At 38.6% G+C, this 25,851-nt stretch overlaps 1 protein-coding gene across 1 annotated transcript; it reads left to right on the top strand.

The window, feature by feature from the left end:
• The first annotated feature begins 22,438 nt into the window (after positions 1-22,438).
• Positions 22,439-23,197, top strand: LOC149258142 (uncharacterized). Its single transcript, XM_089402185.1, has one exon. It carries the CDS (start codon positions 22,439-22,441, stop codon positions 23,195-23,197), a length of 759 nt encoding a protein of 252 aa, XP_089258311.1.
• The last annotated feature ends 2,654 nt before the right edge of the window (positions 23,198-25,851 follow it).

The raw sequence follows: 25,851 nt of genomic DNA, 5'->3' as shown, positions 1-25,851 counted from the left end.
CATTTTATCACCCCGGTCACATGGCTCTCCAACGCGGTTTGGCTACCCACGCAGTTAGCTGTGTTTTTTATATTTTTGTTTATTTATAATGTTTAAACATTGAAAATAGGCTAAGGGTTACATAGCTTAGGTTTAGGACTTTACGTATGTAATATTTGAATTAGGTCTTAGGGTTAATACATGGTTTAGAGCTTAGGTAATGGTGTTTATCATAGGTTTTGTACATAGGATTAATACACGTTTCTTAGGTTTTTTAGATGTGATAGGTAAAGGATTTAGGTCTAGAAAAATGTGACAAAACCACACATATCGTCGACACAACCACATGCCTATCGTTGACAAACGATGATATTCATCCTTTTCCATGACGACAACCCTAATGACATATCAAACCTCTGGGATGGATGACACAACCATGTTGACACCAATCCTGCAAAGAAGAACGATAAAGCACATGTTGTCGACCAATCTTGGTGGAACTGTCGATGAACATAAGTCGACAACCAGGTGCTAAACCATCTCTGTTGAACACCATGAGAACCTATGAACATTACCTGAACAACCTGATCATAACCAACACTATCAAAGCTGAATTAAAGTGACGATGACACTGAACACTGATGATGACACTTGAATATCTATGCAATTTGAATCAACGGATCCTCCTGGATCAAGGGTCAACAAGGAATTCTTTTTGGATGGCCTCAAATCTGATATTCATATGTTTCTGGTAGAATATTTGGTTTTCCAACAAATTAAAGTTCAGAAAATTAAGGCCCCAAGTCTATTACAACCTTTAGTCATTCCAAGTCAGCATTAGGAGGAGGTCTCAATGGATTTTATGACAAGTTTACCCAAGTCCAAAGGAAAGAGTGTTATCATGGTGGTAGCTAATAGACTTACCAAGTATGTAATATTTTGTGCAACATCTCATCCTTTCAAAGCTAGTACAGTTGTTATTTCATTTATGGAAACAATTCAAAAGCTACATGGAAAACCAAAGATTATTGTAAGTGACAGAGATCCCGTTTTCAATGGAAATTTCTAGATAAAATTATTTTCTTGTCTTAGTACTTAATTAGCTCATAACTCATCCTATCATCCTCAATCTGATGGAAAAAATGAGATAGTGAAAAAATGTTTGGAATGATATATTCGTTTCTTTGTATCTGATAAATAAAAAAAGTGGGTCAAGTGTTTACCTCTGGCAGAATGGTGGTATACCATTTCCTTCCATATTGCAACAAAAATGACCCCATTTATGGCACTTTATGGATATAATCCATTGTCCATCACATCATCTTTAAGAGAAAATTCTAAGGTTCAAGCAGTGGAAGATCACATCAGGCATTAACAACAAGTTCTCCAACTCTTAAAGGATAAACTCACTATTGTACATAATCAAATGTACATCAAACATATCAACATCGTAGTGAAAGAAGTTTTGACGTAGGAAATTGGGTGTTTTTACGGTTACAACCATAAAAAAAAAAATTCCCTCAAACAAGATAAGAAGGATAATAAATTATCACCCAAGTACTATGGTCCTTACAAAGTGTTGCAAAATATCGGTACTATGGCATACAAATTGGAGATGTATGCATCTTCCAGAGTACACCCAATTTCCATGTTTCATGTTTAAAGAAGGTTATGGATGATAAGCTCCTAGTTTAAACAATATTTCCAGAACTTGACGAGGAAGGAAAAATCATAAAGAAGTAATGGAAACAAGAACCCGATATCTAGGGAATCGATAAATTTCAGAGTATCTCATTAAGTGGAAGAACTTACCCGCTGAAGATTCCACATGGGAGGATGAAAATTTTATACAAAATCATCCAAAATTACTCAAGTGTTGATGATACCACTTTTTTGAAGGAGAGGGGCACGTTAGGTCCCTATAATACTAGTTAGCCCCTATATTTCTATTTTTGTTCCCATGTAAACCCCATATCATTATTAGTGTGCCCCATATAAGCCCATTATTGTTATTGTTGTTCCCTTATATTATTATTGTTATTTAGGACCTGATTATATTGTGACCCTTTAGACTCCTATATATACCAAGGAGGTCTTGTTGTTCTAATCATCCTAGAATTTTTCATTTATGTAGTCCAAAAGGAGGTTTCCCCCTCAAATAGGCTTATTTTCAAGTCATTGATCTCTCTTTTCTTATGATTTTGTTATCGAGTTACATAACATTCTCATTTGTTTCTAGCACTCATTTGAAGTAGTAACCAAAATGGTCATAATTTTTCACGCAATGTCATCACCAATACTTACTCACGTCATTGTTGTGCTGATATAATGCCCTTTAATGCATCAAAACTTCAGCAACTAAATTGAAGATAAATATTACATCCTTCAAAGAGTAGATGAAAATACAAATCCCATTCTTACAACCTGTAAAAAATATTTCTTATCTTATCAATAGAATTCATAAAAGAGGCATTATTGGATTCATTTCTTCTATCATCTCCTAAAATTTTAATGGATGACATAACAATCCAATAGTTAATTGTTATTTGTAGTTAACATTCCAATCCATTTGAGATGCTTATAACCAATGTTTATATCTATTTTAGTAATATAATTGTGTCTATATATATTTGTGATGGCCAACATCATCTAAGAGTATGTTGTGGACATGTAAGATAAAAATTGTGTATCTTTAGTAGCTCCATAACATTGGTCCTAGTCGAAAATCTATTTAAGTTTGCTTAGAGAAAGTAAAATCTACATGGATGTTTTGATATAATTATGTTTGTTATTCCCTTGGATTTGATATCTAACAAGTATTAGGAAGTAAATTAAAGTCATGGCATCAGAGAAAAATAGTTTATATCTATACCGCCTCTAAAAGCCCGACGAAGCATGGTCATGAGATTAAGAGGAGTTGATCATATTTTCGTAGAAAGAAATCAAATTACTAGAAAAGTGTTAGAATGAAATTTATTAGAAGGTGTACCAAAAATACTTCACTTAAGTCACTGGTGACAAGTGACCCTAATAACAATTTTGTGTTGCTTATGCTTCATATTTGCAATAATAAAACGAGAAAAAACCTACAATAAAAATATATATGTGATCCAACATATAAAACAACAACAAAAATCCAATGTAATAACTGAATATGGCAAGCCTTTTAAATCAATAATAATCTTTTATTGATAACAGTTGGTGAAGGAGATCTACAAAAGGGTCTGCAATTGTAGCAACCCTGGTGAAAATTCCATGTATTAATAAAAGTTAAAGACAATAACCATAGTTGATGGGATACTTATTCCAAGCTGAATGTTTGGCAAGGCATCCTAGTGGGTATTCATTTGGTTGTTTATGGCTAAGTAAATTTTCAAAGGTAGCGGCTAAGGCTTTGGAAAGGAAAAATGACATCTTGGCAAAATTATTTATGAAAATAATGGAAATTAGGAGAAAAAGGAGATGAAAGGCCACAGGTTGCATGTGAGGAGGAAATTGAAGGAAAATAATGGAAAATGAAGGAAATAGAGGTCTCATTAATAAAAAGGCTTATGAGGATCAATTGGTAACCATTTGTCAGATTAGCTTTGGAGCTCTCTTGTTATTTTCTCTCTCCCTCTCACTCTTGGACACTTAGAGTTTTCTTGGAGCATTTTGGCATTGGAGAAAGAAAGTCAAAGAAGGAAAGAGAAAGCAAAGATTAAGTAGGGAAAGGTAGGATCAAGCAACTACAATAGGCTTTGTTTCAAGTATCAACTTGCATGTGTATTTTCCTTGCTAAATTTGGCATGCATGGGATTGCATGTGTTTATTTTCTACCATGGCATAGGTTTATCCAAGTGTGACAGTATTTTCAGCCTAGCTTTACCATTTCATGGTAGCTTTGATGAGATGGGTTCTCTCATTCAGTTTATGTTGGATGGTCGGATTGGATTCGAAGATGAGTGGGGCAGATCTCCAAATTGACAAACAAATGGTCTGAGTGGTCCATGAATCGGACTCAAGATCATGAAGCCACTGACCTAGTAAACTGTGAACCTGTGGGATTGTGTGCCTCAGTGGGCCTAGGAATCCTTGCCGGTGAATGGCGGGATATACAGTAAAGCCAAGAGGTGGATTTTCTCTCCATTGGGCCTAGTGGTCTTGGGATGGGATGCACAATAAATCCTAGAGAGTATGTCTCTGTGTAGGGCATAGTGATCCCTGGATCAGATTGTGGATGCATGGTAAAGCCTAAGAGACGAGAATGTACTCAAATTCCTCATGGTGTAGGCAGAGAACTTTGGTGGAATCCATGTTGATTGTTGTTTTTGGTGTGTTTTATGAGTCCCACATTCATGCTTGGAATATGGAACAACGGTGATTGGCTAAAGACAGAATTGGCTCATCCAATCTATGGTCGAGTAGGATGTGGTAGTCCCATCTCTGGTTGGTTCACTGTATTCATTAATGAGAAATTTATTTCCATGATTTTCATGTGTAAATGTATTGATGTATATGTGGATTTTTATGGCTGTTATGTTTGTGGTATTTATGTTCCTATTATCTTGGTTATATGTATATTTTATGACAACATCTATCTATGGCTCTTAGCATGTTTTTACTTGTACATGAATGGATAATGTGTCTATGACCTAATAGATGATAATGTTGAAATTGACATGAGGAAACAATGGTTCATAGCGATTCTCAGATAAGTATGAGATCCCTACACTTAATTATGTTGTTTACACATGTAGGTTACATGTTGATGATATGTTTGACGAAATTCCTGTCATGGATAGTAGGGGTCTGGTTATGGTCTTGTTCATCTTATTTCTTTTGCATAGTTGTTTCCATGTACTTTCATAACTAGAAATTTTGGTCTCTGGTCACTGGCAGACAAGCCTGTGAGAGCGACTTCAGGTTGTTGGTCGCTCCCTTGCCGATGAGAGTGACTATGGCTTAAGAGATCAAGAACAACAATAGGACCCAGGGACAAGCTATTTGAGTGGCTAACATGTCTCCTGAGGGTTTTGTTGATGATGTTGGATGATTGTGTGTGATTTTCCATCGATTCCACTTCCTTAAGGTCACATAGGAGGTCAATTATGATCATAGTAGCCTCTCGTCTCATGTTTACCCCTATTGGCATGATTACTTGGGTGGATTGGGATGAGGGTGTTACAGTAAATCCCCCTCTACCGAATGAGTCCTTTGATATCCTTAATGTTTTTGTGATTGATTCTCTCTCTTAATATGTGAAAAAACCAAAATAGTGTGTAGGACTCTTGTGGTAGCTCAAATGCAAGAAGATGATAATGGTGACGATGATAATGATAATGGTGAAGAATGAATGGAAAACCCTCTTATATATATATAAAAAAAAAGTATTGAGTTGATCTCGAAAATGGGGAATAATAAAATAATATTGACCAAAACAAGATCTAACTGTAAGGAATACTTTATTATATTTTTTGGAGAGAGAAAAGATATTCAAAATGGTCAAATATCTTTATTTAGAAATAATTAACAAATAAAATGATTTATTAATTATTTTGTGAGGATCAAGAATGGTGTAAAATTGAAATAATTATTAAATCGCGATTTAACAATTATTCCAAAAATAGAATTAAGGAATAATAAATAAATAGTGATTTATTTAATTATTCCTAGGTGATTTAGTCAAATGTGACAAGGAATAATGATCAAATAATGATTTAATAATTATTCCTAAGAAAATTAAATAAATAATGATTTATTCAATTATTCTCATGGGGTTTTTTTGTATTTTAATCAGAAATAATTTAATAAATATTGGTTTACTAAATTATTTCTGTTATGAAACCAGCTCACAAAAAGATAGAAAAGAGAGATATATGCCTTAGAATTCATCCTATTTGAGGGGGAAACCTCCTTTACATTAAAAAAATGAACAATTCTTGGATGATACAAATGTCACGTCCTCCTTTCTATATATAGGAGTCTAAGGGGTCATAATATAATTAGAGCCGACATAACAATAATAATGTAAGGGCACAATAATAACAATATGGGGACTACATGGGCACAACAATATAATAAGGGGGTTGTACTAATAACAATAAGGGGTTACATTAATAGTATAGGGACCTAACATGCCCCTCTCCTTCAAAAAGTGTTGTCCTCAATGCTTGAGTAGTTCTTGATGCTTCTTTATAAAATTCTCATCCTTCCATGTGGAATCTTCAATGAGTAAGTTCTTCCACTTGATGAGATACCCTGAAATTGATTGATTTTGTAGCTATCGACTTCTCGGTTCTGTGAATACTTCAGGTTCCGATATGCTTTTCCCTTCCTTTTCAAGTCCTGGCAATATTTTTGGAACTGGGATCTTCGACAACTTTTGAATGAGTTCCCATCCTGCTTTGCCATTCTTCCATTCATCCCTTGGTTTGTTTATCAAAGTTGGTTGGATAATTATACCAGCCTCTACCATTTCTGCAATCATATGTTCAATTTCACTCCTTTGGGCATATGGATATCTATAAGGCATGATGTTTGGAGGAACACTTCTTGGAATCAAATGAATAACATGATCATGATCATGAATATGTGGGAGACCTTTGGGAGTCTCAAATACCTTGGAATGATTTTCCAAGGCTTTTTGGAGATCTGGTGAAATAGATGATTTCGATGTGGGAACCATTAGTGAACATAATTGTGCAATTATGCCTTGTTATTCTTTCTTTAGAAGCTTTTTCATTCTGTTAGAGCTTATTATCTTTTTGGATTTTCTTGTGATACCCCTTAATTCAACTTCCTTTCATTCCGAAGAAAATTTCATGAAAAGTTCTTGAAAATTAAAAGTTATTGTACCCAAGGATTATAGCCATTGGAATCCTAGTACAACATCAGTACCACCCATTGGAACGAAAAGCATTAGGGCTATTCAATACATATTCTCCCATGGATAGCTTGATATTATGGCACTTTCCAAAGAAATTTGTGGTTCCTCCACTTACAACTGTTACTTGCCAATCTGGTGCTTGATATAGGTAGCAATTCAATTCCTTGGCTATCTTACAATGAATAAAATTATGAGTACTACCCGAATCAATCAACAATATTACCTTCTTCTTCTTGATATGTCCTTCTATATTTATAGTTTGAGGAGTAGTAATTCCGACCAATGCATTACAAGATATGGTCGGATCCATTTCTTCTTTCTATGGGGTTGGTTCCTGGTGAGTATCCTTTTCTTTTGATGTTTCTTGATACTTTTCTTCCTGATATTTCACTGCTTGAACCTTCTTCTTCTTGATATGTCCTTCTATCTTGAGATTTTGAGGAGTGGTAATTCTTGCCATTGCAATACAAGATATGATCGGATTCATTTGTTCTTTCTCTAGGGTTGGTGCCCAGTGTATATCCTCTTCTTTTGACGTTTCTTGATCCTTTTCGTCATTAGGAGGCCTTTCTTGTAGCATCTTTGTCCCACCTACCTTCAAACCTTCCATGTCTTTCTTCAAATCTTCCATGCCTTTCTTCCACTATACTTTCATACCATTGATATTAGCTTCCTTATCATAGATAAAACTATTTATCTTTTTCTTCTCTAGAATATCATTTACCCCTATATTCAATTTTTGAAAGTCCTCAATGTGCTCTGCCATTGAACCCTTTTGTTTGAGATTTATCAATTGGCTAAAGAAGGTGCTTCTCTTTGTATCCTTATAATGTGCTATCATTTCCTCTGTGAAAATTGACCACGTAACAAGTGGTTTACGAGAACAAAGCTCTTTATACCATAAAAATTGATCTGGTTCTAAATATGAAGATGCAATACGTACCTTTTGTAATAGTTGCACCTCATGTAGATCAAAATATTACTCCATCTGTAGTATCCAATTTACCAGATCCTTGCCATCAAACTTCCTCATATCGCCTTTTCTTGATTTTAGGAGCTCGATATTGAAACGACTGTAACCCTGTAATTTCGGATCTTCCAGTTCTAAAATTGTGACCTGCAGTAGAACTCTATATCCTCTTTCCAATGCCACCAGTCTTATCAAAATTGGATTCTCTAAGAAAGCATTAGGTACAATCTCCCAAGATGACCTGATTATATACCTTTTCAGAAGAGTGAACTTGTATGAATTTCCATATGTTACTATTTTGACCTTTGAATCTAAAACATATACACAGACAAATATAGTCCGTACTATTTCTATAACTTCTTACAAAATTTCAATCTGATGCTCAGAGAGACAGTTATGATGATTTTTCCCAGGTCACCTGTTTGTTCTGTAATTCGGGAGCCTTCCCAAACCCTAAATGACTTGGACTATATCTTTGAAAATATAGCGAAACAAGATCTGAAATTTTGGCCCGAGCTTCCCCATGATTTTGGCTCAAATGGGTTTTAATTTCAGAGTCTGAACCTTTGTAGAAAATAAATTATAGAGACAATGCCATGCTGACCTGTTTGAGATGAAATTATGGAGCTTTCAAAAACCCTAACTTCCTCAAATCATATTTCTGAAAATATAGCGAGACAAGATTTGAAATTTAGACCTGAGGTGAAAACCAATTTCTTCTCAAATGGGTTTTTGTTTTAGCTTTCTAAAACTTCGTAGCGAAAAAGTTATAGCGCAAATGCCATGATGGCCTGTTTGGAGTAGTGAAACCCTAGAATCCGAAGCTTTGATACCAAATGTTATGAAACCAACTCACAAAATGATAGAAAAGATAGATCAACATCTTATAATTCAGCCTCTTTGAGGGGGCAACCTCCTTTACATTACACAAATGAACAATTCTTGGATGATACAAATGACAAGACCTCCTTTCTATATATAGGAGTCTAAGGGGTCATAATATAATCAGAGCTGACATAACAATAATAATGTAAGGGCACAATAATAACAATAGTGGGCTTCTATGGGTCACAATAATAACAATATGGGGACTACATGGGCACAACAATATAATAAGGGGGTTGTACTAATAACAATAAGGGGTTACACTAGTAGTAGAGGGACCTAACAATTCCCCATGGTGAAAATGATTTTACTATGGTAAGATTAATCTTACATGGCGTATTTTGATTTTCCTAGTTAGAAATGACTAGGTGATAATTTTTTGGTGATAACAGATTTTCCCCCAATCGTATGACTAAAATACGTTGTAGGTTACACTTCCACGAGAAACCAAGGGGAGTCAGAGAGAGAGAGAAAGATATAGCTGAAGCAATGCAAGGGAGGACAAAAATGGAGGGAGAAAGACCTACTGATCTGATATAAGTCTCCATTTATTTTGGAGTACATGATCTCAAATGAGGTGGGGGAGGAATACCCATACCCATCGAGATAACTGAATACAAAGTAACGAGGAGCCCAGCAATGTTGGACTAAGCTACAAAGTACATGATACATGGTATGCTGGCATCAATGGGCTGGAAAGTAATACAATGAATCCAATATACATAATGTGCCTAGAAAGACATAGATCAAGACTAAATACAATAACAAATCAGTACATGAGACATAATGCCCCTCAAGCTGACATGGTGGGGGGAATCAAAACCAAAGAAGCCTTGTTGAACATGAAAGGGCTCTGAAGATATGAATGGATCATCTGAAGGAGACATGCATGTTATGGGTGTTGCAAGCAGCTAAAGCCAAACCCATCACATCTGCGGAATTGCATCTGACACTAGATTAACATCTATGGACATCCAAGCATGTAGGGGGCTACCGAAAGGGCCACCCCCTCATGAGGTTTAGAACATCTCACTCACACCCAGGAATCACTGATACAATCATCTCGATCACTAGACCATCAAATGTACGATCCTCAATCGTGCGATAATGAGGTGATGTCAAGCACGTGAGAAACAACCAAGTCAAAGGAAAATGATGATTCCCTTTTCTTTATCTGAGGCACCGAAAAAAGATGAAGGATGGAACCAAGGTACATCATCCTCTAGACCACACTTCTAGAATAAATGTGCTAAAGTCGACAAAAGAGGGCTCGCCAGAGTTAAGGCAATGAGGAATCCTCAACAAAGGCCTGAGGGATCATAGTAAAGTGACTAATAGACTGACACCAGGGATGATGATGGAAGGAAACAAGATGAGTGGAAGACTGAAAAATTCCCTTATCAGAGCATAATATTCATGGTTGATCTAATAGCGACTGACTCGATTCTAGAGAGGATGGTCAATTACTCAAACTGGGGATATTTAAAGACGAGTGTAGTTGGAGGCCAGATATGAGCACAATGGGATGAGTGTGATGCAACCATGGATGATATATTGTAACAAGACTCAAGGGGACTCAGAATAGACTCTATAGATCCAGGGGTGACTCATCTCATATTCTTTGAACAAGGGTGACTCAATGATGTTGCCGCATGGGGGGGGCATAAGGGACCATAAAAACATGAGTAAATAATGGTTACTCATGATGAAAATCGACATGTGAGTTAACCAGTGTACAGGTAAAGTGGTACCAGAGGATGGGTGGCTCAAATGAAGAAATTCGATTTTAATAGGTGGTAAAGTGATACCTCATGGAAAAAACAGCTTCCTGGTGAAGTGTCAAATTAAAAAAAACAAAGGGAGACCCATGATAGAACTTGGTGATAGATTTCCAACAGTACTAACAGTTCATCAAACTGAGCTACAGTTTGGTCACAGTGGGTGATGGAAAAAACTAGTATTTTTCTTATAAAAGGGCTTCTTGCACCCAAATCCAATTCATTTTCATAATGAACTTCTGAAGAATTCGGAGAGGAGGAGAAGGCTCTAAATCTTGAGGAGATCATAGTGTACAAAATGACCATTAGAATTTTGATCAATGACTTTCAGGTAGGTGGTTGTGCTTGTATAAAAATGGTCGTAATGCTTCTTGGAAAGATGGTTCTTGATGAAGAATCAAGGTAAGAAAGGAATACAGGAACAAATTACTAGAGAAGGTATATGATCATCCCCACCCACCAATTCAAACAAGGGGACCATATAGTAAATGTGGTATCACATAAAGTAGAATGTTTAAATATATGGTATCAATTATCTATGACATGTGATGTGTATATGGCTCGCCGAAGAGGCCGATAGGACAAATGATCCAAGGAATGAGAAGATAATCGACCATACCTAGTTCATTGGGGTCTAGGCTGAGACTTATGTTTATCAATTGAGAAGGTGACCAGTGGTCATCATGCTCCCAAGCATGAGATACTGCTCGCCAATGTATGATGATGGAGGGGACTAATTAGGTCATAATGATTCCCCCTAGCTGGATGCATTTGTGGAGTGCCATTGTGTTACAAGTGCTTAAATAATGGATTCAAGCATTCGACTCTACTAGCACAAGATCCTGTAGAGGATCATGAGGAGAGATAGGGGCATAAGTGACCCCCCAACATGTAATGGACATACTCGATGTATTTAGAGTAATAAACTCCAAACACATTTTGATTATGTGGTTTACCATTTGTTTATGTTATGGATGGCTTCTTGTGGGAAGAGTGGATAGATACAATTAGAGAAAGGAAATGGTGGAATACCAATCTCATTTCGTACTACATATAGGAGTCAAATGGTCTGAATTTCTGGGTTCGCATAAAAGGTGTAACGATACCAAAGAGTGGATTCATATATAATGAACTAATGCTCACCTACACAACATGGTGGTTGAACAACAACAATTTCTAAGGGATTGGGTTGTTGATGGAAGATGTAGGAATGATTAAGTGGATCGTCCCCATGATGTTTTGGAGTGATTGAAGACTCATGAAGTTCTTCAAGGTGAGGAGGAATAGTGGAATTAGAGTTGACACTACCAAATGCACTAGGAGAGTTGGGGAGAATTTCTTCTCCTAGACTCTCAAGAATGGATGCCCCTTACCCAAACATTGGATGGTAATGTCATGGACACAAGGTGGATGTCGTTCAAAGTCATGGGTTCGAAGTAAGGGGTTATTAATCTAATCGACCTCACCATGGGTGAAATCTTTCGACTCCACAATATATTGATCTTGGGTTTGTTGTGGAAGGAAGTACGCACAATGGTGCATATCATCCCAAGGATAACCAAGGGTGGTCATGGATTCCATGATGTCTTCAACATAATGGAAGATTGGAGGACTAGAGGAAGAGATACCATATGATAAAAAGGAGCTACCTAAGGCATATTTATGAGAGACAAGGTTCACATACGGACTGTCAATTTTGGGAGACAGATAACTACTAGATGTGACATCTAGCAATGTTGATATCAAAGTGTTCATCGAAGAAGTTTCAATAGAATCACAACAAGATACGTCTAGATAGTCCCAATATATCAATCCCATGGATGACGATAGGTAGAAAATAGGAGCGATAGTATACTTCATCTGGACATCGAGAGGAGGGATCATGATGGGTGGTTGAGAGACCTCCTTCTCTGGCATAGGAGTGGGACCAAAACCCACTAGTAGAGAAGAGGTGGAATCACTATGAATGACCTACAATTCGTGAAGCATTTGAAGCATATCACGAAAGTCTTCGAGATAGGGATAGTGATGAGAATAATGGCCATAATTATCACACAAAGCACAAGTGTGGTTTGTGCATAAGGATTTGTTCTTCTTAGCTGACTTGGGTAAGGGGACATGGACCTCAATAATGTTAGAATTAGGAAAGGTATCAGACACTGTATTCTTGATATGAGAGATTTTTTCACAATTATTGGCAGTATGACCAACATCATCACACAAAGCACATGGAGGAGTAGGTCTTGGTAGCTTAGGCGAAGTTGGAGTTGGTTGGGGTTCCTTGTCTTTGGTTCCCTTTTTTTGGGCTTCCCCCCTCACGAGATTCTTTCGTAATAGGGGTAGGTTACTATTGAGGTTGATAAGGAACTGAAGCAAAGGAATGGGTAGTAATGAAACGTTTAACAAGGGTCAAAGAAGTGTAAGGTTTGAGTTGATAAGGGGGAGTGCTTATGAGAGGATCAATGTACCAATCTAGGATCCCCAAGGTAATGTTAGGTAGACTCAACGTAGCCATGGAAAGTGTAGAATAAACTACAGGGGGTTGAAATAAGAACGCTATCTGACTAAAAAGGTAATGACCTGGGGGAACTACTATGAGATGGTTAAGACGTGGGGGAACGGTTTCATGCTGGAAAATACTAGGAGAGGTACCAACAAAAGAAAGTGAACCTTGAGGAGTAATACCTAAAGGTTGGGTTGAGTTGGGAACAACAGGTTGTGAAAGTGTTGGCTATTGTGAAGATGTACCAAACCCCTTGTGAGCAACCTGTAACACTTGAAGCATGCAAACATTGGACTAGCTAGGCTTAGAAGGGGTAGGTGGTGGACCATAATAAGCACAAATCAAGGTGAAATCTTTATAGACTCCAGGAGAGACATTGGTGAGGGAAAAGATAGTCTTACTGCCAGTCATTAATGAAATAGTGGACTAAGGAGAAGTTTGAGACTTAGGATCATAGTATTTCAGTTGATTGATAGTGACGATCTTTCCATTATGAGGGGAGCATATCTTATGGAAAACCACAGATGCGACAATGGACATAACATAGGTGTAAATACATCCCAAGAGAATGTTATAATCTAATGGAGCATCAATGACCTCAATGTCAATAGAGGAAGTCTTGCTAGCAATAGTGATAGTATAGTTGCGATATAAACCAAGGGATTGTGAGGGATGACCATCCCAAGTACAAAGAGTGATGGTGGATGGGGACAGGTTAGGTGAACCAAGTTGCTTCCAAACACTAGCATGCATCGCATAGGTGGAGAAGCCTTTGGCTATGATACGCTGCTGAGCAATGGTATTTCTTATGGAGACTAGTATTTGAAATGCAATGGATGAAGGAAGGCAGGGGGTGTTCTGATTTTTCAACATCATAGATAATCATACGATTGTCAGAAGGATCCACAACACTGAAAGAGGAGAGTAAAGATTTCCATTAGGATGGTCACGTATGGAGAACTTCCAACATTGACATGGTAGCTGGAGACTATGCCAAGTCATATACTATGCTATAGGTATGAAAATTTTTAGCAGAATAAGAGTTTCAATGTAATGGACCTTTGGGGATCTTGGAGATAACCTCTACCTTAGGTATAGGGATCTGTAAGGCACCATTTTATGACAACAAAGACTTAGCAAAAACTTGGGGTTGCGATTTAGTCACTGACTTAGTAGGTGGCTTATCATATTGGCACGATTGAGCCTGAAGGCTGACTTGTTCGATGTTGACTTCATTAGAATTCATCATAAGGATCTGATAATAAATGTGACCAGATGGTGGGGGTTGGGGAGCTACATGACCTTGTGTAGGTTGAGTAGCTAGATATGATTGATGAGGGAAAGGATTAGTAAGCATAACTAGTTGAGATGAAGCAGGAGGAGGATGAGATAGAGCCATGGGCTAAGGTCCTCTAGATGCAACTGCTTGAGCTTCGCATACTTTTCGCATCTAAGGTAAAAGGGGACACTCATGGGTATAATGGCCATATACATCGCAACGGGAACAAGGTTTGTTATTATGAAGAGCCTTATTTTGCTTAGGTTGGCCGCCCTTTTGGTGGGTTGTGGGATTAGGTTGGTTTCCTTGAGGTGAATTAGGTTGTGGCCACTTGTTACCCTAATTACCTTAGGATTGTTGGTTCTGATGACCTTAGGATTGTTGATTCCGATTACCTTAGCATTTCTTGGTGTTTGGGGGATTGTTTATGCTCTTATCAGCATACACTTGACCTTGTGGGGGAGGTTGTTGTTGTGGTAGAGGTGGAGGAGACATGGGGGGTTGTGGCATTAGTGCGAGCAAAGCTGGAGCACTAGGTGGTGCATAAAGATAGTAAGGAGATGGGGCAACATTAGGATAGATAGGTGGAGCAATAGTTGGCCCTGGCATATGCTGATGAAGATTGGGATATGCATATGATGTGTTGGGACTTGGATGAGAGTTTCCATGTGAGATATTGGGGTGGGATAGATGTAAGAGAAATTGGTCCCTTCTTTGGTTTGACCATAACTCATTTGAGGTGGAGCATATGATTGAACTTGAGGGTGTGAAATGGATCTAATGATACCATCAATGACATGAGATTCCCCAAGTGATTTAGCAGCGCTAGGCCGAGGTAGATCGAGAAGGATAGTATAAACATATCATGATTAGGTGTATATCAGGTCATATTTCAAAGCTACTTGGAGTACATCCTCCTCAGATTAGGGGAAGTGAGAAGTGATATCTTTATAAATGGGGGCCAAAAAAGATATGAGGAACCAATCCATATAGACACGGTCTTTGAATTCATGAGCTTTACATATTCTCCTCCTTCTACATCATTATTGAACATGGTCGGATAGGCAGGTGGCATAATTTTGATAGAAAGAGGTCAAGCATTCGGTACCAGTGTCATATTGGAGAGGTAATTGGAAGTATGATAGAAAATATTTGGCTAGAGTCGCGAATGTGGAATGGGAGGCATGCAGTTTGTCCACAAACTACTTAGTAGCAGCTCTAGTAAGGGTGCATTGGAATAAACGAAGACAAATGGCGTCTTCAGTGATGGAATTGGATGAACACGACATATGGAATGAGTGAACATGATTTGTGGGATCTTCTCCAAGATTACCTTCGAACTTGGGGATGGAAGAAGGAAGCTTGGTAGGCATGGCTAGCCAATTGGTGTCATGGAGAAGAGGGTCATTGATGAGTTGTCTGAAATCGGGGAGGCTCAAATTAGCCATAAAAGGAAGCAATGGAGTAGGAGTTACCATACCAGTGGAGGTTTCGCTCATGGAGTTACCTTAGTTAGTACCTAGGTTATCACCTTGGTTTACTACACCCGCATTGGTGCCTGACATGGTGTATGAGGTTGAGAATATGTGGAATCAAAGGAAGAACTGGAAGAATCAGTAAAACCAGAGTCAGACAAAGGACTCGATGGAGGACTGGGAGAATGAACTATAACTGATTGGGGAGGAGTAATATTTCCTAATCGAAACTAACGATGAAGGCCTCAAATTCTCCATGACAAATGCCTGGGGAGCGCAATGATTTCAAGACAATGATGACTCTAAGGACTAAAGGGTGATAGGAGAAAAAGAGTAACAAACAACAAGAAAACACCTAGTGCAGTGGTGCCAACTGTAAACTAACCATATTAATGATGCTACTCTAATACAATAAAGCAGCTCCTATCAAAGAAAAAGACATCTAGCCTATAGGTGGTCTAAATCTTCAAACAATACTAAATCTATTGTTTTGGATGGCCTTCCGAAGAACTTCGTACGTGACAAAATTTGATGCCCAGAAGAAGAGTTGTCCAGAGAAAGGTAAGGTAGAGAACCAACTACTTCCCACAGCTCGTCCTATAGGATGGTTTCTTAAGATTGGTGATTAAGGTTATCTTCATCCCATGGGGGCGGTCAAGTCTTGAGCTTATTGGTGATTAGCCGTTGCACGAGATTCCCTGCCATGAGTTGGGTAGCCCCAAGGAGAACCACTCGCATGATGACCTAGCGTAACCCCCTCTAAATCAGGTTTTTGATGCACTCCGGCTTTGGACCTGGGGATGGTGAAGGATTTTAAGCTCCCTAATATGTCAACTTCTATGTCTCAATGTAAGTGATTGATGGGTGTTATTCGAATCCTATCCCACTGATACTACACCTAAACTAGTAGATTGATTGGACCTAATGCCCAAGTGGGATTCATCTATGTGTGTTAAATTATTAATGTTTAGTGTTTCAAGTCTATGCTTGGCAGTGTTAACCAAGCTCACGTTTTCTTAGGGAGTGAATGTGTGAAAATGATGTTTCAAGTGGATGAGTTAATTGAGCATGCTATATGATACCATGTGCTGCTAAAAATAAAGGGTTGAAATACTGTAAATAATGATGAAAAGGAGAGAAAAATAAACAACAAATCAAGCACACAAACCCCACCCAAAAATGGTTATCAAGCAACTAAGCAGGAGAAAGAAAAAAATCTACTCAAGACACTTAAAAGGCCTAAAATATCTAATTTCAAAGGGACTGAGATCCAGAGGTACTAATCTATTTTAAATGGTGCAAACACATAAAAATCAAGGGTGAAAAATGTTGTAAATGATAGATATGAAGTTCCAAAACCTAAGATACTCAAGGGGATCCTAAGTGGGAAAGGAAAAACCCAAAATATAAAGTGAGAAATGGTGAAATAAACATATCCAAAAGTGTTTTAAAGTAATGGATTAGAACATGAAAGCCAGTGGCTGAAAATTTTGAAACCCTAAGCTCCTCACCCAACCAATCTCTTCCTAAAAAGGTGGAGGTGTACTCTAAATCCTAGGGGTATTTTTCCTTCCTCAAAGAGAAAAACTAAGAGGATCTAGGTCTAGGGGAGACTGAAATTGAGATAAGAAACCCTTCCCATTCCACATGCCACTCTTGGCAAACTTGGAAAAAATCTAAAAATTTCTTGAAAAAATTCAAAACACAGGTAATGACGTAGAAACAATGGAAAATGCAAATATCTAGTCAAAAAGTGCATTCTGGAATGCATATATAGGGCTGAAAAGTGTTTTTTTCTCCCAAGACTCTCGGTTGGCAGATCTCGCATAGATTTTGTTGTCTCCTACGCTGCTAGTACTTGTGACTTGTGGAAAGAACCAGAAAACCACCAGAATCTGAAAATTTGACAGAAAAAGAAAATAGAACTATAAATAGAAATTGAGAAGCTATAAATAGCTGCAAAAAACCATGAAATTCACTGAACGTACAGTCACCGAGGAACTGCATTACTACACCAATGGAGTCATCATTGTTTAATGACAAATGTAGCTAAAAACCCTGTGGAGTGTCATTTGTTAGTATGAAATTTCTTAGAAGGTGTACCAAATACACTTCACTTAAGTCACTGGTGACAAGTGACCCTAAAAACAATTTGTGGTTTCTTACACTTTAGATTTACAATAATAAAACTAGAAAAAACTGCAATAAAAAGATATATGCGATCGAAAATAGCAAACAACAAGAAAAATCCAATGCAATAACCAAATATGGAAAGACTTTTAAATTAATAATAATCTTTATTAATAACCCCTGGTGAAGGAGATCTATAAAAGGGTATGCAAATTCCCCTCCATGGGATTGGTTCTTTGATGCCCTTGATGCTTCAGTGATCGATTCTCTTTCTCAAGATGTGAAAAACCCAAAATAGTGTGTATAACTCTAATGGGAGCTCAAATGCAAGAAAACAATATTGGTCACGATGATAATGATCATGGTGAAGAATGAATGGAAAACCTTATTATTTATAACAAAGTATTAGGTTGATCTCGAAAATGGGAAATAATAAAATAATATTGACCAAATCAAGATCTAATCATTAAGAATATTTTATTATATTTTTTGGAGAAGGAAAAGATATTCAAAATGATCAAATATCTTTATTTATAAAAAGATAATAAATAAAGTGATTTATTAATTATTCCGCGAGGATTAAAAATGGTGTGAATTTGAAATAATTATTTAATAGTGATTTATTTAATTATTCCTAGGTGATTTAGTCAAATGTGATAAGGAATAATTATCAAATAATGTTTTAATAATTATTCCTAGGGAAAATTAAACAAATAATGATTTATTGAGTTATTCTCATGGTTTTTTTATTTTATTTTAATCAGAAATAATTTAATAAAAAATGGTTTACTAAATTATTTCCCACAATGAAAGTGATTTTACTATGGTAAAATTAATCGAAATGATGTATTTCGATCCACCTAGTTAGAAATGGCTAGGTGATCATTTTTTGGTGATAACAAAAAGAACATTTATAATGATAAATAATTTTTTGTTTTCTTCTCAATATTATAACAAATCAAATAAAGATAAATGAAATTCTAATTTAAGGGATTAGTCATTAAACTTCAAACACATTTGTGCAAAAAACCTGTCAAGCTAATTTATTTGAGTGGAGTGATGAATAATGAAAGACTATAATTGATTCAATATTTCAAAAATTAAAGGAAATTGAAGGACACTTATTTTCAAGTTCAATAATCTTGGTGCGGTATAGAAACAAAGAGAAAATAGTGTTTGATTTAAGTTTATATTCATTAAACTTTGAACAACATTTGTGCGAGCAAGATGTACGCTGAATTTTCCAGCGTTATATTGATGAATGATGGGAGATTGTAATTTTGTTCAATCTTTAACAAATTAAAGGAAATTGAAAGACATTCAATTTCAATGGAAACAATATATAAATATTCATGAATTCAGGTTTATACAAGATATCCGTAACAACAAATAATATTTTCATTTTTTTCTCTATGTGATATATAAAAAACGGGAGATAAAAAAGGGATTGATTAAAGAAAATTTTCACTTAACAAACAATGTAACCATGCAAAGAACACTAATAATTCAATGGAGAAATGACCTCTGTATCTCTATCTCAAAAATTAACATGGTTGAATATACATTTAAGTTGTCTACCACAATACTTTGAAAATTCTTGCACACTAACTACCATATGGGCCGGCTCATTGAAATAACATTTAAAATGCTAAAGATTTAATGTCTCATACAAACCATGCTAACGGAAAGCGATGTGTCATTTCTCAGTTATTGGAGCGAGAATAACGAAATATGATAACATCATCAAAATATTTATATACAAAACTTATATCATCTAAGTAAAAAACCAAAAAAAAATTGTGAACAGGCTAAACTCATGCAAAACAAGTGATCCTATATGGTACTGTAAACAGTGACATAATAATTATACATGTTTCATTGGAATTATGCATAATATTAATTCTATTGAAAATGGAAGACATAAGATTAAATGCAGAAATTAAAATCTTGTTAATCAGTGCCAAGTTTCATGTGTATTTAATGAAAAAGTTTTCCAAACCCATCTTAAGATTTTGATTCATTAAATAGATGAGAGACAGTGTTCTTAAGATAGTGCATGCTATCGAATTCTGGACCCCTCAGGTTTTCAAGCGCATTGGCGATGCGATGCAAGTAACACTTTGGTTCAATCGAAGACAGGGATGAACGCCTCGCCTGCTAGCTACGCATCAACCCTAACCCCAGCTCTTCACGGCCCTTCTGAGCTCGCGCCGACGGGTTCCATCTGAAAGTCTTCTATGGATATGACTGCAGGAGGGGCGGGATCCTCCCCCCCTCCTCACCCAGCCTCGGTTTCTGACAATGATCAGTCTGGAAAACCTCTGACCCCTCCTGGCAGCCTCACTGACAATGATCAGGGAGAAAAAGTGACAAATAATGAAGCGGATCCCTCAGTTCCATGTGAGACGGACGACAAAGAGAAAGATGGGCACAAAAAAGCTCCCTCGTCTCAGCCAAAGGTAACCTCAGCTACCTGCATCCCAAAAGCTGCAGAACGAATCAAGGTTGACCTTCCCAGTCATCGCATTAACGGCGAGATCCAGTTCATGCAGGATCATGCGCTCATAGGCAAGTTTATTGGATTCTGGCCAACTGAAAAGGCGCTGCAGGGGTGGATAGCTTCGAAATGGAAGCCTAAAGGCCAAGTCACTCTACAGCTTGGACCCAAAGGCTTCTTCACAGCCATTTTCCATTGTGTGGTGGAAAAATTGCGCATATTTGAAGGAGGTCCGTATTTCTTCAAATCCTCAGGACTATTTCTCCGAGACTGGAAACCAAGGTTCAACCCTGATAAAGAAGACTTCAGTTGTGCTCCAGTCTGGATACACATGTATTCCCTCCCTGTGGAATACTGGAAAGAAGAAACACTTGCAGATATTGGCAACAAACTGGGGGTTTTCATTAAAGTTGCTGAGGAAACCAAATCTCGCAAATACACCTCCTATGCCCGAATCTGCATCCAGATGCACTTGACCAAAGCTCTCGCTGATTCGGTAAGTCTCTTTCATGATGATTTTGAATGGAATCAACCTCTAGACTATGAGCATATCCCCTTTCGTTGTCGCAAATGCCATGAACATGGACATCTCTTCAGAGACTGCCCTTTGAACTCTCAGACCAAACCATCAGCCAATGAAACTACTAAAGACTCTGAAGGATTCATCAAAGTCCCGAACCGCCGTAGGCATGCAAAAAAAAACCCTGTAGCTTCAGATAGCACCTTCAAATCTGACACTCAGAACAGATTTATTTTGCTTGCTTCTCCTGATCCTCCGGAAAAACCCAGTTCTGAACCTCAGGAGAACCCCTCCCTAGCTTCTTCCTCTCACGCTCCCTCCAGCCCTCGGCAGCCTTCCATTCCTGTTTTTCAACGTCTTCCAACCGATCCCCCCTCAGAGAAAATCCCTGTCTCGGATGCTGACCCTCTCCCCTCTGCCCAAGGGAAATCTATTCCAGAGCACCCTCAGCAGCCCTTGGCAATGGAGTTAGATGCAGCTCTTGCTCTCAGTCTACAGGACCTTGCAGAAGAAGAAGATCAGAGTTCCCCCTCCATCATGGAAGAAGATCCGGTGCATGTCAGTCTAGATGGCCTTGATATCTTCAAACTAGAAACAGCATGCAAGCAGAAAGAATACAACTCAATACCCCCTTGGCAAATTGACAGACTTGAAGGAGTCCTGATGAAAGCACAACACAACAAAAGTCTTGGTATACAAGCTGGTAGTCCTTGGGATGGCAAAAAAATTCTTAAAGAGACAAAGAAAAGAGGGCGCAAGACAGATTTACAGAGGACAATCATAGTAGGAGAAATACTTATGGAATCCGGTCGGTTCCCTAAGTTGACAAAGTTTTACAAGCCCAAACCACATTGTCCATCATGAAGCTTATCTCATGGAATGTGAGAGGGCTCAATAGCCCCTCAAAACATCGAATGATAAAAAACTTGATTCAGCAAGAAAAGCCTTCACTAGTCTTTCTTCAAGAAACAAAAAGCACTAGTACTGCTATAGAAAAAATTAGCAACAAGATCTGGTCAGGCAGCTGCTCTGTCTCAGTAGACGCCTCAGGAGCTTCAGGAGGGCTAACCATTCTATGGAATCCACAGGTTCTCACTCTATATGACTTCCATGCATCTCATCACCTCATTCAAGCATCATTCCACCTCATAGGCACCAACATTCATGGGCACCTCTCAAATGTATATTTCCCGCAGACTCTTCAGCAAAAAATAGAACTACTGGACACTCTCTCTTTTCTCAATACAAACAGACAGTACCCTCTCTGGATTGGCGGGGGAGATTTCAATATTATCAAGACAATGGAGGAAAAAAAAGGAGGTAGAATTAGGCTAGATAATGATAGCCTCAGTCTTAAAGATTTCATTCTAAACAATCAATTAATGGATATTCAAACCTCCAACGGAATCTTCACCTGGACCAACAAGCGCAGAGGCACTCAACACATCGCCTCAAGGCTAGACAGGTTCCTAATTTCAGACAATGCCATTCATTTGGGGGGGGGACTTTCACGCCTCCATATTGACTCAGGGAGGTTCTGATCATTGGCCAATAATGCTACAATGGTCTCGGCCCGGTACAAAAAGCAATAGACCATTCCGATTTGAAGCCTTTTGGTTCTCAAATCCCAATTTTAAAACAGTGGTTAGTGATGCATGGCGATCTTTCATCCCTCAGGAAGGAGCCAAGATGTATAAATTCCAACAGAAACTAAAAAATCTAAAACAAGTCCTCAGAGTTTGGAATCGAACTAAGTTTGGCAACATTTTCGAGGACCGCAAACTACTGGAGCAGCAAATGAGTGCGCTGCAACAGACTCTTATATTGGAAGGAAGAACAGAAGAGCAGGCACAACAGGAACAAATTCTTTGGAATCAAATTGAAGCCCGCAGACAACAAGAGGAAACTCTTTGGCGCCAAAAGTCCAGAATTAAGTGGCTTAGGGAGGGGGAGAAGAATTCCAAATTCTTCCACAGAACAGCTATCCAAAGGAGAATGAACAACAACATAGCATTCATAAACAATCAACAAGGGGAAAGAATAGAAGCACATGAAGACATGGAAAAGGAATTTAATAACCACTTTCAGGAAATTCTACGAGAACCTCCAGGAAATAGAGACCAAGCAATCAGAAATATCACGCAGCACATTCCCAAAATCATCACGGAGGATCACAATAACAAATTGCTCCAATCAATTTCTCTCAAGGAAGTAGAAGAAGCGATGGCACAACTCAAGGATGGCAAGGCACCGGGGCCTGATGGGTTTACAGCAAACTTTTTTCATGAGTTTTGGGAGCTCATTAAGACATAGGTATGGGAACTAGTGGAGGAATCAAGAGTCATGCACTGGATTCTCCCTTCCCTCAATACAACTTTCCTAGCGCTAGTTCCAAAAGGTGAAGAACCCAATAAGCCTGACAAATACAGACCGATTGCACTGTGCAATGTCATCTACAAGCTCATCTCCAAAGTAATAGCGAACCGGCTCAAACCTCTCCTTCCTCTTCTCATCTCTCTAGAGCAGATGGGATATGTAGAAGGGCGGCAGATCATGGACGACATCATCCTTTCGAATGAGGTAATCCACTCTCTAAAGCTTCTAAAGAAACCAGGTATGATCCTAAAGTTGGACCTTTCCAAAGCATTTGATAAACTTAGCTGGAACTATATTCAAAAAAATTTACTGGCTTTTGGTTTCAACTCCACTTGGACCAGATGGATCATGAATCTCATCTCTTCTCCCAGCATCTCTGTCCTGCTCAATGGTTCCCTGTCATTGCCTTTCCACCCCTCTCGTGGCATCAGGCAAAGGGACCCTCTATCACCGTTCCTCTTTGTCCTCATGGCAGAAGGGCTCAGTCGACTGCTCAAATCCGCCATCTCCGCCCATGCTCTAAAAGGCATTTCTCTCCATGGTCTTAATCCCCAATCCCACCAGCAATTTGTAGACGACACCATGCTCTTTGGTCATCCTTCTTCACAAGAAGCCAAAGTGTTCAAATCCCTGCTCTCTCTTTTTTCTGAAGCTTCGGGCACTACCATCAATGCTTCAAAATCTCAGCTCTTCTTTTTCAACACTCCCGCCTCCACTCAAAGGAACATTGCCCGAATTTTGGGGTTCTCCATTGCTAAGCTTCCTTCAAAATACCTGGGGGCTCCTCTGGCAGATTCTGCCATCAAACATGCTTCATGGAGAACTCTACTCGACAAACTCACTTCAAAGCTCTCGTCTTGGACTTTTCGATCCCTAAACATGGCCAGTAGACTAGTCTTGATCAAGTCGGTACTTCAGGCCATGCCACTGTATCTTTTTTCAATCCTTGCTGTGCCAAAATGGGTTCTCAAAGAAATTCGTAATCTGCAAAGAAATTTTCTATGGGGCTCCACTGGACCAAACAGGAAATGGGCTCTCGTCAACTGGAAAGAAGTTTGTCAAACAAAAGCAAATGGCGGGCTAGGCTTAAGGGATCCTCTCCACAACAATAACACTATGGGCGCACGAATATGGTGGAACTGGCTCTCTAAACCAAATTCACCATGGGCGAGACTCTGGCAAGCAAAATACGCTCTGGGCAGTCAATGGCATGACCTTATCAGAATCAACACTACAACACAAGGTTCACCGATCTGGAATGCGGCAAAGCTTCATAGCACCTTCGTTCAAGAGCACAGTTTCTGGGAAATTCACTCAGGCAAAGCTGCAAGATTCTGGGAGGACTCTTGGCAGCAACTCCCAAAATTGGCGACCCTATTCCAAAAGCCAATATGGCAAGCCTCCATGAAACAGGCTAATCTTATACATGTGCATCAATACTGGCGGCAGCACATGCATCAAGACTTTCAAATTTGGAAATCCGCAAGTACTTGGCAGGAGGATTGGCAAGGGGAAACATACAGTGAAATAGATCGGGAATTAAACAATAGAAGAATCAAATACTCAACTCAGCAGGACAAACTGCGTTGGGGACACACGCCTAAAGGAATTTTCACTACAAAGGAAGCTCATCAACTTCGCTACTCTGCCCCCCAAATAGTCAAGGATCAGCTATGGGATAAGGTCTGGCAACCGGGAATATGGCCCAAAGTCTCCACTTTTCTCTGGCTTTTAAGTAAGAGGCGCATACTCACATGGGACAACCTGCAAAAAAGAGGATTCATTGGCCCATCAAGATGCCCAAACTACAATCTCCATTCTGAAACCATCAGTCATTTAATGGAGACTTGCCCGCTTGCAACTCAACTATGGAAAATAACTGAGCAATGCAATAGAAGATTGGACGACCGGACGGAAGACATCACAGACACCATTAGAAAATGGCCAAGAAATCCATTCAAAAGCCTGCTTCTGAACTATCTATGGTCCTTAATACCAGGCTTCCTCTACTGGATTCTTTGGAAGGAAAGAAACAACAGAATCTTCAACAACACCAGTAGGCCTACAGAAGCTCTGTGGTTCCTCCTGAAGCAAAATCTTCAAGAAACTCTGGCTATCAGAATTTGGCATGACGAGGACCTGCCAGACTCTCCTCAGGAAATCACTATTCTGAAAGCATGGAATCTGGACTTATCCTTCTTAGCCCAGACCAAAACCCGTCCTTCTGCCCACTCAGTCTCTCCCTTAATTTGGTCTCCTCCGGAAATCAACTATTTCAAGCTAAACTTCGATGGGGCTGCAAAGGGTAATCCCGGGCCAACGAGGTTCGGAGGAATATTCAGGAACCATACAGGAGCCACATTGCACATTTATTATGGATCGATTGGCAACGACACAAACAATGCAGCAGAGCTGGAAGGACTATGGAAAGGGATCTGTATTGCAGAACAAAATCACTTCTTCCCTTTAGAAGTTGAGGGAGATTCCCTCATCCTTATAACAGCAGCAAATAGAATCCAAGCTGGAACCCCCGCTGACAAGATAGCATCCAGCTGGAGATTGCTCAGCAGATTGGAATCCCTGGAGGAAAA

This window comes from Pinus tabuliformis, chromosome 6, assembly GCF_031772625.1.
Source record: "Pinus tabuliformis cultivar Carrire ecotype Pingquan chromosome 6, CPIR1, whole genome shotgun sequence".
Taxonomy (NCBI): Eukaryota; Viridiplantae; Streptophyta; class Pinopsida; order Pinales; family Pinaceae; genus Pinus; species Pinus tabuliformis.
The sequence above is the reverse complement of the archived record's forward strand: the minus strand, read 5'-3'. Positions and strand labels throughout refer to the sequence as shown.

Coding starts and splice junctions, on each gene's coding strand:
- LOC149258142 (XM_089402185.1), top strand. CDS start 22,439: ATGCTACAATGGTCTCGGCCCGGTACAAAAAGCAATAGACCATTCCGA.